The 16,042-nt window shown below is 41.4% G+C and overlaps 1 protein-coding gene across 3 annotated transcripts in view; it reads left to right on the top strand.

Annotated features, from left to right (window-relative positions):
* anln (anillin, actin binding protein) overlaps positions 1–16,042 on the top strand; it is a 113,019-nt gene that overhangs the window by 57,248 nt on the left and 39,729 nt on the right. For all 3 annotated transcript variants that reach the window (XM_068056683.1, XM_068056674.1, XM_068056667.1), the window contains exons 9-17: positions 1,766–1,915; positions 5,436–5,692; positions 7,747–7,907; positions 10,584–10,731; positions 11,027–11,162; positions 11,948–12,136; positions 12,760–12,886; positions 13,948–13,996; positions 14,092–14,148. In XM_068056683.1, the coding sequence (XP_067912784.1) occupies positions 1,766–1,915; positions 5,436–5,692; positions 7,747–7,907; positions 10,584–10,731; positions 11,027–11,162; positions 11,948–12,136; positions 12,760–12,886; positions 13,948–13,996; positions 14,092–14,148 (1,274 nt within the window). The remainder of the gene's footprint in view (positions 1–1,765; positions 1,916–5,435; positions 5,693–7,746; positions 7,908–10,583; positions 10,732–11,026; positions 11,163–11,947; positions 12,137–12,759; positions 12,887–13,947; positions 13,997–14,091; positions 14,149–16,042) is intronic.

Genomic DNA, 16,042 nt, shown 5'->3' with positions numbered 1-16,042 from the left:
GTACTGCCTGAGTGGAGTTTGCAAGTTCTCCCTGTGTCTGCGTGGGTTTCCTCCGGGTGCTCCGGTTTCCTCCCACAGCCCAAAAGACTTGCAGGTTGATAGGTAAATTGGCCATTATAAATTGCCCCTAGTATAGGTAGGTGGTAGGGGAATATAGGGACACGTGAGGATGTGGTAGGAATATGGGATTAGTGTAGGATTAGTATAAATGGGTGGTTAATGGTCGGCACAGACTTGGTGGACCGAAGGGCCTGTTTCAGTGCTGTATCTCTAAATCTAATGGAAAATATCCCATATGCTTTGTTAACCATTTTATCTGCCTGTCCTGTTAACTATAGGGATCTGTGGACATGCGCTGGAAGGTCCTTTTTGTTTTACCACACTTCTCAGTATCCTACCACTTGTGTATTTCGTTGCCTTGTTCGCCCCCCCAATTACATTACCCCTCACTTCTCCGGATTTCATTCCATTTGCCACTTTTCTGCTCACCTGACCAGTCCATTGATGTCTTCCTGCAGTCTACAACTTTCTTTTTCTTTTGTCAACCACATGGCTAATTTTTGTATCATCAGCACACTTTTTAATCATAACCCCTTTATTCAAGTCCAAATCATGGATTTATAAATCTTGAAAAGCAAGGGATCTACCACAGAGCCCTGTGGTACCCCACTAGAAGCAGCCTTACAGTCTCAAAAACATCTTTTAACCATTACCCTTTGCTTCCTGCCACTGGGCCAATTTTGGATCCAACCTGCCAGTTTTCCTTGGATCCTGTGGCCTTTTACTTTGACTAGACTACTATGTGGGACCTACTATTCTTTCTTTACTTTTGAAGTTGAGGTGCTAGAAGTGTGACATTGACGTTGTCATACTTGTTACTCACTGAGATAATTGGGCATTTCTTGTTCACTGCTCAAGATAAGGCTATTTTTATAAACTTAGAAAGCATACTGCATTAGCACTTTTTAAAGGAATTCCTCCTTTATAACTCATGATTTTAAAACTTCTTAACTTTACATTTACTTTTGAATGTACAGACAGTGCTTAAGATTAGATACCTCTAAGCCATTTAATGTACAGCAAAGCAGAATTAAATTTGTGTTGCTTCAAAGAATGATGAAACATGGACGTGTGTCCACAGTGCTATCAACACATTTGAGCACATGCATACGCCCATTTCCCAATCTTTGGGAGGTGTTCAGCAAAGAGTAGGTGCTTCTTTGCATGGATATAAATTAATGATTAAAACCTCATTCTTGCTAGAGCATCATTGGCAAAGATATGGAATCGAACAGCGCACAAGGCAGCCATTTGGCCCATCATGCCTATGCCACTCTTTGAAAGAGCTATCCAATTAATCCCACTTTCCTTCTCTTTCCCCACAAGCCTGTTATTTTTTCCCCTTTCAAGTATTTATCAATTCCCTTTTGAAAGTTGTTATTGAATCTGCTTCCATTACCCTTTCAGGTAGTGCACTCGGATTATAACAATTCACTGCTTTCAAAAAATTCTCCTCATCTTCCCTCTGGTTTATTTGCCAATTACCTTAAATCTGCAAGCATTTTCCTTCCCCATCATCTTTTATATGGATAGTTCATGATGTCAGACAACAAGGGAAGGAAACAAAGTGCAAAAATCAGTCGAGCTTGTTACTCGATTTAAGTAGTTGTGGAACTCTTGTAGGGTTTTATTCAGATATTTCAACTAGTCTGGGATTTTGCACCTTTTATTTGGATCACAATCTATATTCATTTTATTCTCATAGTTACTTCCAGTGAACGAAACATGAAGGACGTTCCAAGTAGCCCTGCCAGATTAAGCCCTTTCAAAAAGGTTACCTTTGTCTCTGAACAACTGAATGTCACAGAGCATGTCACAGATAATGAAGAAAAGAGAGATGATGAAGAAAGTACTGGTGAGCAGCTACCATTTCGTCATTTTTGTTTGTGACCATAGTATTTTGTTTTCTGATTACTAAAAATTACTTCTGGGATTATGAGTAAAAACGTTTCCTAGGAGCTCAGTTGTACTAACCCATATTTTGATGGTGAGTTCAACACCAATTACTAAAATGCTTGGACTGTCTGGAAAACACAAAAATATTGTGAAAATGAATCTTGAGGAATTAATTCCTTAATAGTGGTGTGATAAGGAAAGAAAAATACTTGTGTATATCCCAAAAAGTGCTTTACAGTTAGTGAAATACTTTTGAAGTGTAGTCATTGTTGTATTGTCGGGAATGTGGTAGCCAATTTGTGCACAGTAAGGTCCTACAAACAACAATGAGATAATAAAAACAGGAAGTGCTGGAAATACTCAGTAGGTCTGGCAGCATCTATGGAGAGAGAAGCCGAGTTAACATTTCGGGTTTGTGACCCTTCATCACAGACCTGAAACATTAACTCTGCTTCTCTCAGTACAGATGCTGCTTGACCTGCTGAATATTTCCAGCACATTCTATTTCTATTTCAGACTTCCAGCATCTGCAGTATTTTGCTTTTATTGTAACAATGAGATAATGATCAGTTAAGCTGTATTGCACGAGAGTGTCAACCTGGGACTGCATTTTATAAGCCCCCTGATGGGGGGTCGTGGCTGGAGGGCTCAAAATATCCTTCTGGGAGAGGCCCACCATGGGCCTCGGTGCTGGGATGGCCCCGCCCCATTTTAGCAGCAGCAGCGAGGCCTCGTGGCGGCGTTCCCGCCACATGGCGACAGAAATTTCATTTAAGTATATTAACTAAATTAAAGTGAATGAATAGTGACTTACCTTGTAGCGACGGCTGTCCTACATCATTATTTCGTCTGGTTGCCGGAAGTCCCGTGCCTTCGGATCTCCGTCATTGGGGGCGTGCTTTCCGCCCCTTCTATGTTAATGAGCCCTCCGTGGCGCACGTCTCGCATGTGCATCACACACCTTTTGAAGCTCACTGCCGAGAACAGCAGCGAGCTACTAAAATTCAGCCACTAGATTTTATGCTCCAGCCCCTGAGTGAGAATTGAACCATAACCTTCTGTCTCAGGCAAGAGTGTCACCACTAAGCCATAGCTGGCGCACTTGAGTAGATATTGGTCTTGCCACTCAATTTGTTGCTTGCCAGACAAATACCACAGTAGTCTTGAGATTGGAAGAAAATTAGATGAGCTTGAGCACTAATGCCTAAAAAGGAAAGCCTCATCAAAGTAAAAAAAATCTTATAAGATAAACTCAGTATTAAGTTGAATAAGTAGGACCAAATGACTGAACTTAACTAGATATTAAGAACAATTTCTTCATTCAGTCTTAAATATTTGGAATAATCTGAAAGTCATGGTAGTAGAGGTATAAACAGATGCATGCAAAATGTGGTAGATACTATGATGAAGAGAGTGATGGGATGTGTTTTAATAGGCCTTAATTTTACTTTTGTGTTTTTGACTGACTAATATCAGAACATGGTATTGATTGGTTGTTTTTTTTTTAACATTAAAGGTGCTAAATGTGCATAATGGTGAAGGAACTTTACGAATATAATGATTCAATAGCTGATTACTTCAGTGAAGACTCTGTCCTTGCCTATCCACAAACCTTGCTTTTTTCTGGAAATGTTGACTCATTCAGTCTCCACTAATTTGCCCCAAGTAGCCATTCTTTTACATATGAACTTAGTGAGTGTGGGCAAGCTATTTTATAGCCAAGCTTTATCCAGGTTGATATTCTTAAATGCATGCTTTTCCTCAGTGGTCACAGGGTAGAAATTGGGATTGGAAACCTTGAGTTCCCCATCCTGTTCCAAATCCATGCCCATCTTTCCCGGAATGGTAGCATAGTGGTAATGTTACTGGATTATCCTGTGGTGACATGGGACTGGATTTTGTGTTGGAGGTGGGGCTCTAGGCGCTGGACTGAAAAGGCCAGGGGAGCCCCACCTCTGCATATTTACGGTCCCCCAGAGCAACATTCTGGCATTTTTCAGTTGAAGATTCACGAGCAGGGATGCCAATCCCTTGGAGGCAGGATACCAGTCTTTCATGAGCTGCCAGCCAATCAGAGGGCCGGCAGCTCTGCAGTAGTGGAAACACCACAGGGAGCGCTGGCCAATGCAGGTACTGCAGATGCCTCAGACTTGGGCCCAGCACTGGAACCCTGGACAAAGAGGTAGGTGAGGTGGGATCGCTGGGGCTAGTCTGGATGTTCTTGGCGAGGCTGGGTGGGGGGGTGGTCGTGAAGTCCAGGGAAGAGGGTTCCCGGAAGGTCGAGTTGTTCCCTGTGGGGTCCTCCATAAGCCACAAATTGCCTATGGAAGTGAGACCGCACCCCCAAGCCTGCAGGGAGGGTGGTGTCCTCCCCACATGGCGGAGGCCCTGTCCGCGGCTGTTAAGATCCCAGCAGCAGCAGGACCAGGCCCTTAATTGGCCACTTTAGGGCCTCAATCGGCCTCTGGGCGGGAACACCAGCTTCGGCTTACCCGGACCCCGGGAAGTTTTCGGTGACAGGCCCTTCGACCACCCCGCCACCCATCACAAAACTCCATGTCCCCCAACCACCTCCTCTGCCTCCTTCCCCGCCTCAGGGTCCATAAAATCCCGGCCATGAGTTTGAATCCCACCATGGCAGCTGGGGGATTTTAAATTCAATTAATTAATAAATCTGGAATACAATGCTAGTCCTAATAATAATGATGAAATAGCCAGATTGTCTGCTTAATACATATATTTGTGTTAGGACAGTTGGGGTGAGTTAGGAACTGGATAGTAGGATGGGCTAGCCTGCCATCATTTCATTCTTGGATGTAGATTTGAATTTAATCAGATGGATAGAACTAGAAAGCCTGCTCTGTCTGCTGCTTATAAGGTTTGAGAAGTTTCTCAGCACACAATTTGGTGTCCACAATTTTATAGCACCTTCCAAACCCAAAACCTCTTTCGCCTAGAAGGACAAGGGCAGCAGATGCGTGGGAACACCATCTGCAAGTTCCCCTCCAAGCCACACACCATCCTTACTTGGAAATATATTGCTGTTCCTTCACTGCCACTGGATCAAAATCCTGGAACTCCCTCCCCAACAGCACTGTGGGTGTACCTGACTAGAGCAGTTCAAGAAGGCAGCTCACCACCACCTTCTCAAGGGTAATTAGGGATGAGCAACAAATGCTGGCTTTGCCAGCAATGCCCACATCCCATGAAACAAATTTAAAATGAAAAAACTAGCAACCTCACTCCAACCATAATGTTGGCTGGTATAAGAAGAGGAAAAATATGTACTTGTGTGGACATGATGCTCTTCTGAGACTGGGTGAAGCATTTTGATGGAGCAGGATGGATCGAGCTATACTCTGCATCTGGCTATTATGTATATTAATCTATATTTCTGTAAGTAATGCATTCTTGGTGTTTGAAAACCAAGAGATGTTTAAAATATTGCCTTTTAATCTGCATTGATATTTTTCTGCCAGATAAAGTTGAAACAGTGCGTGTAATTGAGATGAGTGTTGACAATGATGATGAGATTAACAGCTCTGAGGTCATTAATGAACTATTTGATGGGGTCCTGGAAGAGGAGGAATATGGCGATGATGAGTTGGATGAGAGAAAGGCATGCAGCAAAGAAACTGAAAGTGAAATGGAGGAGAAAAATGATGAACTGAACATGTCCTCAATGTCACTATTTACTCCATTGGCAGAAACAGTTGCTACTGTGACAAATTCAGAGGTGAGATTTTAGTTTTGTCCAATCCTGTGTGTTTTATGCATGTGGGGACTTTTTCCCCTCGCCCGCTCTCTCTCCTGGTGAATTTGTATGCTCATCAATGTAGGGATTGTTAGTGCTGGAAACTGGAACATTGCCATTTTGGGCATTCAGTGTCTGCATGCAATACCTAACATGAGAGCGCTCAATGCTGCTTAGTTTCACCCTGAACCCCTCTTCCCCCCCACCCCCAAGGAAAAAAATGTCTGCTTTACTCCATTAATGTACCTTAATCCCAGCTTCAGAAGAGCACCTCTGAATGCACCAGTGTGACATTTCCATTTCTCACTGCTACCCTGGCCAGTTTCAACCAAATCATTTGAGAATCCTAGAAATGTACAATACAGAAAGGAGTCATTTGGCACTTGCTAGTGCTGGCTCTCTGACAGCTATACAATTGTTTCCATTCACCTGTCCTTCCCTATATCCTTTGAATTTTTCTTTGCCAAATATTTATCAACTGCTTTCCTGAAAGGTATTAAACTCCCACCACTCTTTTTTGGTAGGACATTCCAAATTCTAACAGGCCTCTGCATTTTAAAGAATAAAAAAAATCTTAACCTCTCCATTTTTTGGAGGATTATCTTAAATTCATGCCCTGAAGTTGCTAACTCCCCAACTAGTATAAATCATGTTTCCTGAAGAACTTTATCAAAACTTTATAAGCATTTTCAGCATCTTTTATTAGATCTCTTGTTAATCACCTTTGTTCCAAAGGAAGAACCTCCAGTTTCTCTAATCTTTTATAATCCCAAAACATGCTACTTTAGTTAGATTAGTGGCAGCATACTTGCTTAAATCAGAAGATTGCAGGTTCAAGCCCACTCTAGTGATTTAAATACATAATCTAGGCTGACACTTCAGTGCAGTACTGAGGGAGTGCTGGACAGTCGGATGCTGTCTTATGCTTGAGAAGTTAAACAGAGACCCTGTATGACCTCTTGATATGTAGAAGATTCAACAGCACTGTTCAAAAAGCAGCGGAGTTCTCCTCGTTTATTGGCTAGCTTTTATTTACCAACTGACATGACCAAAGATTACCTGGTCACTGATCCTATTGTGTGGGTGACTCCTTGCTGAGCACAAATTGGCTGTCTGTTTCCCTACATTACTACTGATTTTCCTATCATCTTCTCCCACTTTTGTACTTGTTTTTCTACTCTTCCCTCTGCCCATTCTCACTCTTTCTCTGTCAAACCCACTCTCGTTTTCCCTCTCTTCAGCATACAATCTAATTTGTATGCAAACCTGTTTAAAACTTCCCCTCTTCCTCATTTACTTAGTAGTGGTTGGAATATTCAACTTTAAGCAGTCACTTTAGCAATGGTAAGTCCTGTAAGGTGAACAGTAGACTGTGGCCTTTTCCCGGTGTATGTAGCACAATGTATTGACTTTAACTTTCTGAGAAAGTCTCTTAACAAAAGCAAAATGTGTATATAATCTGAAGGATACAACAGCAGAGGACTTCCTCATAGTCCTAACAGTTATTGATCTTCTAGATTGTGGAAGCACAGTGCCATTGCTTGTATGTTTCTTAAGAACATAAGAAATAGGAGCAGGGGCAGGCCATTCAGCCTTTTGAGCCTGCTCCACCATTCAATGAGATCATGGCTGATCTACTTCAATACCATTTTCCTGCACTATCCCCATAACCCATGATGTTTTTTATATGTAGAAATCTATCAATCTCAGTCATGAACATACTCAGTGACTGAGCCTTCACAGACCTCTGGGGCAGAGAATTCCAAAGATTCACCACCCTCTGAGTGAAGAAATTTCTCCTTATCTTAGTCCTAAATGGCCTGTCCCTAATTCTTAGACTGTGTCTCCTTAAGTTCTTATGTATATTTTGAGCAGATGTGCTAATCTGTTCTTGAAGTAAAATTTCATAATAGTACCAAATTTGTAATTATTGAATAAAGTATATACTAAGGAATCCATTTGGCTCAATGCAATTTAAAAATCCTAGCTTTTTGAGAAAATTAATGTGGCGCTTATATTTTACCTTTTTCATATAGAAGCTTATTTCTTCAAATACTACAATGAGTTCTGCAACACAGAAGGACAGTATTACTTCAGACAAAATGATGAAGGGCACATTCCAGCAAGGACACATAAACAGAGCAGAGTCTGCTGACCGTGTGGGAGCCTCAACGGATGACCACAGCTTGTTATACAGGTATGACAAAGATGCTATAGTTGTATTTCAGGATGCTTTCAAATGAAATAGAACAATAGGGCTTTTTTTTTAAGTATTTCTTTACTGTGTTTCATTTGAGCTTTTATTTGCTGTAATTTTCCCTTCTGCCTTGGTCTGAGATCAGTTTTGAGTATAATATAATAGTGCAATTGGTGTTTTGGTTGGAGTTTCATTTTGATTTATTTTGCTTTTCCTCCCTTTCTCACCACTTCTGGTGGGGGAAAAGACATGGGATGGAATTTTATCCAAGCAGGCTGGTAGCAGGGTGGGAACTCATTTGTAATTGAAGTGGGCTTTGCTGTGGCTCTTTAGGTCTGCCATGGTATTAGCATCACATTTCCAGGTTTCCCGACTGGAGAGGGGGGGATGCGAGATGATGCAATGAATCTGTCAATGGAAGGATTTCTAGTTAAAGGAACCCTGGCAGGGGTCAGAATGGCTAAATTGTACTTTGATCCCTGAGACTTAGCAACCATAGGAATGGAAAGGAGGCCTGGGAAGGCTGCACCCAGGGTCTCGACGTCTTAACTGGAGGTACTGCGGTGGGAGCTGAAGGACTGAGGTGAGGTGATATTTGCCAAGGACGGGAGGGCCAGCCTCTCAAACCTAGCAGGTGTGTATGGAAATGGCTGAGGAAGTGAGGAGCAGGAGTGTAGTCCCTCAAACCTGGATACAGTGCCCCAAGAGACTCCAGGATCTCAAGGGCAGGAAAGATAAGTGGCATAATACTTTTAGCTACCAAGCTCCATGCTCTGACTTTCCCAGCATTCTCTTTCACCACATTCCTCACACAAACCCCTTACAGCTCCACTCATTTCTCTCTCCAGCTATCTCCTCTGATCCCCATCTGAACAGCCGATACTAACACTCAACCTCATCTTTGTGCCATCTCACACCCATGTCTTGCAGTCACCCTCCAAGATGTCCTCCTCTCCTTTCCACGCAAAAAATTTCTCACATTTATAACTGTCTGTGCCTTTTGCCCTTGCCTGAGAAGAGAGCACCGAGCTCCAGGGCAAGACAGAGACCATGAGTTGGGGGTGGGTGGCTTCTAGTGATAGCTGCAGGCAACTTGTGCCCACCTAGTCCACTGGGAAGAAGGTCTTGTTCCAGGAAGCTGCAGATGTCACCTGCCATGAAAGCCTGAGCCTTCTGAGGCATTGCTACTCCCGTGCCAAGAGAGCTACCTGTAGACCCTGCGTTGGGTGTCTTGCCTCCTTCAAGTTGGATTTCTGTGTCCATTCCCTCTGTCCTGTGGAGAGGCATATGGCTGAGGAGCAGGCAGCTAGTGTTGCTCCTGGTGCTGTTAGTGTTTTCTTTCTTTTATTCCTCGTCAGAAGTCCAAGGTAGAACTGCATAAGCTGTCCCATGTTGCAGTGAAGGCCTGGGAGATGCAGATCAAGGTGAGTGAAGTCTAAGGGTGGCGCAGTGGTTAGCACCGCAGCCTCACAGCTCCAGCGTCCTGGTTTCAGTTCTGGGTACTGCCTGTGCGGAGTTTGCAAGTTCTCCCTGTGTCTGTGTGGGTTTCTGCCGGGTGCTCCAGTTTCCTCCCACAGCCAAAGACTTGCAGGTTGATAGGTAAATTGGCCATTGTAAATTGCCCCCAGTGTAGGTAGGTGGTAGGAGAATGGTGGGGATGTGGTAGGGAATACGGGGTTAATGTAGGGTTAGTATAAATGGGTGGTTGATGGTCAGCACAGACTCGGTGGGCCAAAGGGCCTGTTTCAGTGCTGTATCTCTAAATAAATAAGACAGGTGAACTGACTTCTAAGAAGTTGGAAATCACCTGTCAAGCAGTGAAAGCACATTCTCAGAAGTGATGTGCACAACAGCCTCCCTAGCCAGGGCTGCAGCTATTCAGTTCACTGTTTTGAAGGCTTCCCATCCTGTCAGTTTCCCACTGTGCTCTCACCTGATTGACTCTGGGGAGTTCCACACTGAAATCTATCCGCTGGCTATTAAAGCCAGAATGCTGGGTTAAGTCCTCAGTTGATTGAGGAATTAAATATTGGAATTACTTAGTTGACAGCTCCATGGGAGTTTCCCACTTGCCTGCAAACCCGCAAGTGGAATGGGATCATGTCTGGTTTTGAACCCGATGCCACTTTGCGGGGCTTTAACTCCTGCCACACCCTAACCTGCCAACACCACCTCCCCCGCCCCCCCTCTTCCCCAAGCAGGCCTTAGCAATTAAAATCTGCTCATAGGTGCTGGGAGGAATTCTGTGTGAATGAAATGTCAGTTTTACCAAAATTGGATGAATGGCTTTAGGAAGTACTTTTATATCTAGTACTTTTACCAGCAAGTGTTGTTTTTAAAAAAATTTCCTTGCAGACAATGAACTTACTCCGTCAGAACTCTGGGGAGAGGGTGGGGCAGACAGGAAACAGGAATAATCTTGTGCACACAAAGCAAGTTGTCCTAAATGTTTGTGGAAACAGTAGATGGGAGTGTAAGGAAAATAGTGAAGTTTGTAACTAGTCAATTAGTCTTCATTTATTCAGCAATCTGCCTTGTATGGCTCTGGATTTTGAGCCAGCAGTATTGTCAATTCTTGTTGGTTGCTAAGTCAGAAGAAGCACCATTAGGGTTTGACTTTAATCAGCTTTGCGTTGTAATTTCAATTAAGTTGATATTTTTTCCCCTTTTTCACAGCATTGATGCCTACAGGTCTCAAAGAATTAAGAATACTGAACGCCCTTCAGTGAAACAAGTCATTGTCCGTAAAGAGGATGTTTCTCAAAGACATGAGGAAAAAAATATTGTAACTCCAAGTTCAGTTACCATAAAACAGAAGATGAAGGTAATGTCTTCAATGCAAGAGGACTATAGCAGGCTGGACATTACATCAAACTGATTTGCTTTCACAGTTATGCATTTTGAATTAAGAGCATTAAAATTCAGGGACAAAGAAAGAAATGGAGTTTGATTTGTATTTGTCAAAAACACAAACTGAACTTGGTTTTAGGTTGCATGGTACACTTTTTTTTTTTGGAGACAGCAGATTCTCTGTCAGCTTGAACAGTAAAATCCTCCAATTTGATATTTATAATACTATCTTTCTCTCATGTTAATTGGTTTTACTTTATCATTCCAAGAATCTGAACAATGAGATAAATATCCAGCAGAGTGTTATCCACCAGGCAAGTCAGGCTTTAAACTGCTGTACAGATGAAGATCATGGGAAAGGATCTCAGCAGGAAGCTGAAGCTGAAAGGCTGCTACTAATTGCCAGTAAGAAACACTAAGATGCAGCGTCTTTTATAAATGCACAATTTTCTCCAGTGCAAAACAGTCATGCAATGGTGTTCAGAAAAGCCAGTGAGCATTTAAACAAGTAAATATGTGAACACTCACTTCTCACCAAACAGTGTGCTTTGTTCATGTCTGCTGTTTTATAATTGGGAGTTTTCAAGATATCTAACATAAACCTATTTGCCTGAATTTGCCAGTGTTTCTGTTGGTTGAATATATTGAACATTCAAATAACAAATTCTTTTAAAAGCTAAAATTAAGTACTTGGAGGCTTCTGATCAAATGTGCCTTTATCCAGATGGCACTGAAGGGCTTGGTATAGAACAATGTTCAATTGAACAATTACTGTGTGTGGATGTACATTTGACAAGCGTAGATGTAAATGAAGTAGACCACACTTGCTTTTCAATGTAATAAAGCAATAAATTCACAAGTGGATCAAGAAAATACCCATTAGACTTGTTTCTTCCATAATATAGTTTATAATTTGCATTATCTGGGGTTATACCTAACTTAAGTCAATCAGTGGGTGATGCGTAAAATCAAATTACATGATCAGTTTCCTAAACCAAATTGTACATATTCCCTTGGGATACACTACATCAAGCTCAGGTGCAAATTGAGTTCAAAATTGACAGTCAGATTGGACCATTGAGTAAAATGAGCATGACACATTGCAGCATAAAACGTGCTCATACAGTTGAAAGAGTAATACACAAAGAACTGGTTTGTGGATCTCTCTTTTGTTTTATTTTTGTTCTTAGGTGAAAAGAGGTTGTCACTTCTTACTGAACTGAACAAACTAAAGAGTGAGGGGGTGCCAGTCAATAAAAGAGGAGATCACATGGCGAAAGCAGCTGGCGAATTTGCTCCATCGAGGGGCTGTATTGCACTTTCAGAAATCCGCCTTCCTTTGAAGGCTGACTTCATCTGCTCAACAGCTCACAAAATGGGTAAGCCTAATTTAAAAGTGGAAAAAGGTATTTAAAGTAAACTTGGAACAGAAACTACAGAGCCGGGAAAATTGATGAGTTCTACCCTAAAGCTGAACCAGCTAATGAGGATGTTAATAGTATCAGCTATAAATGTGATAGTTTGCAATTGCAACTAGATTTGTAGTTTGTTTTTAAATTCCTTGTTACATGGCTTAAAACTCGATGCAGCAAATGTAAGATGTTAAACCTGGTGCTTTGGTTTTGGCCAAAATACAATGCTGCCAAAGAACTGTATTAAAAGACTAAATTATTTTGGATGTGCAGGCATAATTAAGTGATGCCGTGCTGTCATGCGGTTTTATGCTTTTTAAATATCAGTCCGTGGAATGCAATGTAAAATTAGCGGTTGATGTTTTAACAGATCTGTGTTATGTTTAGCACTTTAGCTTTTTAAGATCATCAGTTATTTGTAAATTAATTGTAGGGTCTACTTGCCATTTAAATAAATCGCATTGTTAATACCAAATCTTTCTTGCCAATATTAATTTGAAAGGTGAACATGGTAAAACTTTTTTTAATACCAGAAAGTCTTTTTTTTTTAAATTACATATATGGCTCATTGCATTATTGGTTTCTTACAGATACTACCAGCTATTATTTCTTTATCCTGATTAAAGCAGGAGCTTTAAATATGGTGGCCACGCCACTGGCCTCTACCCAGAATGCACTCAGTGGAGATGCTATTAGTTTCCCCACGAAATTTACACTGTAAGTAACAAATGTGGCAATACATCCAAAAGCCCACTTTCAACTTGCATATTTGCAGCCTGACTCAAACTATATTGCATTAGCAGCTTATTCACATTCAGGTAACATGCACCTAGCACAGCATGCATCTCTGAACAAAATGACCAGTCCAAAATTAGACATTTTTTAAACAAAGCAACAGTGTTACCTCTGTAGTTGCATTATTTTTTAAATTGGTTAATTGTCAAACGATTAGTACTCCTTTGTTCTCATCCTGCAACCACATGCTCTAATAGTTGCGATGAATGTGTTAACTGTTAGTTCATAACATTAGGGAACTGAAAATCAATGAAACAAATGCACTCTCATCTTGAGTTGTAAGGTCGTGGGTGCAAGCTCTGCTCTAGAACTTGAGCACATCACCTAGGCCAGTGGTTCTTGAAGTGTGGTCTATGGATCACTGGTGGTCCACAGGCTGATCCAAAATGCAAGTCACTGACGCGCAATGCCATGGCCGAGGCCATGCGAGAACAAGCCAGAACCCTCAAATCCCATTACTCGCGTAATGTCATACAACCAGACTGGCTCCCATGTGTGCAGCACAAGTTGTCATAAGCGCGCGCAACAACAGTGTAGTTTTATTAGCAAGATTCATGTTAATATTATAACATACAACTGTGAGATCAGATTTTCAACACTTGTGGAGCTGAAAACAAAAAGAGGAAGTGGCTGAACCTAGAGCCTAATATGCGATTGAAGCTCTCCAGCTTTGAATCAGACATCATCTCATTGGTGTCTCATCAAAAGCAGTGCCATTGTTCCCATTAATTCTGATGTTTTTGCGGTGGCAGGCGAAGCGGGTGGGGTAGGACCGCTAGGTGGTCTGCGGGATCTTTTGCTCTGCCTAAGTAGTCCTCGGACAGAAAAGTATAAGAACCGCTGACCTAGGCTAACGCTTCAATGAAGTACTGAGGGAGTGCTGCAGTGTTATAGTTTTAGCAGTTGCATGTTTCTCTGTTTGCAAAAGCTGGACATCTATTTTGCCTCTTGGAGAATGTACTCAAACTTTTTTTTTATTTTAGGCAAGATGTCTCTAATGACTTTGAAATTGAAATAGAAGTTTATAGTCTCGTGAGTATGCAATAAAATTCCACAGGTACAATACTGTTTTTTTTGGCATGGGCTATCTCATCTGCTATCTGTAATATTGTCATTCTTATTTTTAGGCACAGAGTCGGGACAGCAGTATCACAGATAAGAAGAAAAAAACTAATAAATCTAAGGTAAAGGGCAAGCTCTGCATGAAATTTTTCTTTGATTTTATAATCCATCTTTAATATTGGGGTGGCGCAGTGGTTAGCACCGCAGCCTCATCGCTCCAGGGACCCGGGTTCAATTCTGGGTACTGCCTGTGCAGAGTTTGCAAGTTCTCCCTGTGACCGCGTGGGTTTTCGCCGGGTGCTCCGGTTTCCTCCCACCGCCAAAGACTTGCAGGTGATAGGTAAATTGACCATTGTAAATTGCCCCTAGTGTAGGTAGGTGGTAGGGAATATGGGATTACTGTAGGGTTAGTATAAATGGGTGGTTGTTGGTCGGCACAGACTCGGTGGGCCGAAGGGCCTGTTTCAGTGCTGTATCTCTAAATAAATAAATAAAAATCACTGCAGTTGGCTGATGGGGAAGGGTTATAGACAAAGTTGCTCCACGCAATTTAACTGAGGGGAAAAAAGCCACTACATTGAGACTTGCCAGTATATGAAAAAACAAAGTAACTTGAAAGAGCCAAGACTTTGGTCTGGTATGCAATTCTAGAGGGTCATCTTTCCTTTTCCCAACATAGCAAGAAATTAATCCAACATTTAAAAAAAAAAATCAATTGTCACACTCTTTGTTTGTGTACACATGTTATGACAGCACAAAATATTGCAGTGAGGAAAAACTGAAGCTGTTGTTGAAACACTAATTAAATGTTAAAGCAGCAAGACTGTCACCAGATGCTTTTTCTACAAAAAAGAAAAAGTGCAAACGTTCTGATTTCTTTCTGATATTGGTTTATGGGTTTGACTGTTTTCTAATGAAATGCTCTGTCAATGAGAGATTTTACTCAGATATTTTATGTTTAATATGTATTTATATATGTTCCAGCAGTATAATTAGATCTCTACGCTTTTATGGTTTGCTATATAATGTGAAGTCATAATTTTTTAGTTTTGTGGAGTTTCTTCCTTTCAACAGTTGAATTGTTCTTGAAACCGAATTGTGGGGTCCGAAGCTTTGCTAGTTGCTCTACATTTTTAAAGTTTTCTAAGAACAAAAAGATGGCTAAATATATTTTCTTTTTGTAGTTTCTGTGCAAAATGTCTGCACTTCATCTGGGAGTATTTCATTACTTTCGAGAACTGATTTGTTCTTTGGTATGATTTACATTTTCAATATAACAATATTCGTCTTCTAATAAAACCCCAATGCTGATGTCCCTTAATTTCTGACTAGTCTACAATTGGAAATGTTTTGGATTTTTTCCAGACATATATTTCATGTGGAGTAAATGAATGGTTGCGATTCACATAGCGCATTGTTGATGGATTCTGCACAAGAGCTGTAAATGTTTAATTTATTATAAAGTGAACATTGCCTCCTCGTCTGATTTTTAAATTCCCCTATTTATGATTATGGGAGGTGAGGAGCAAGCTAAAAGAAGTCAAAAACCATGATTAGTATCAAACTGACTGGCCAAAGCCTCCTTATTTCCCTTGCTCCTTCCTCTCCCGAGTCTAGGTAGCGCAGTTATTTTACTTACATCTTTGATCTTAATGTTTTGGGATCAATCCGTGATCTCTGGTTGTGAAACATTGCAGACTGGCTGTATCCCTGGGATGCTTATGGGGGACGGGGAAGAAAAATCAGCCAAGGTGTTTGCTTTTGTTTGCGATATGAGCAAGTGAGGGTGTTAGTTGAGGACTGGGCTTTGAGCAGCTGAGTGACCCTCAAGCAAGACAGTTTAGAATTGTCCAAAAGTTTCATTATACTAGTTGATTACCAACATTTTCTAGCTAGGTTTAAACACTGTGCACTCATTTTAACCCAATCACTGTAGGCAGTTGCCAGTTGGAGGAGAAGTCTGTGGCTGTAATCTTACAATGCAGCACTGTAGGTGGGAAGCCACAGCAGCTGGCA

This window comes from Heterodontus francisci, chromosome 2, assembly GCF_036365525.1.
Source record: "Heterodontus francisci isolate sHetFra1 chromosome 2, sHetFra1.hap1, whole genome shotgun sequence".
In the NCBI taxonomy this organism is placed as follows: domain Eukaryota; kingdom Metazoa; phylum Chordata; class Chondrichthyes; order Heterodontiformes; family Heterodontidae; genus Heterodontus; species Heterodontus francisci.
The sequence above is the reverse complement of the archived record's forward strand: the minus strand, read 5'-3'. Positions and strand labels throughout refer to the sequence as shown.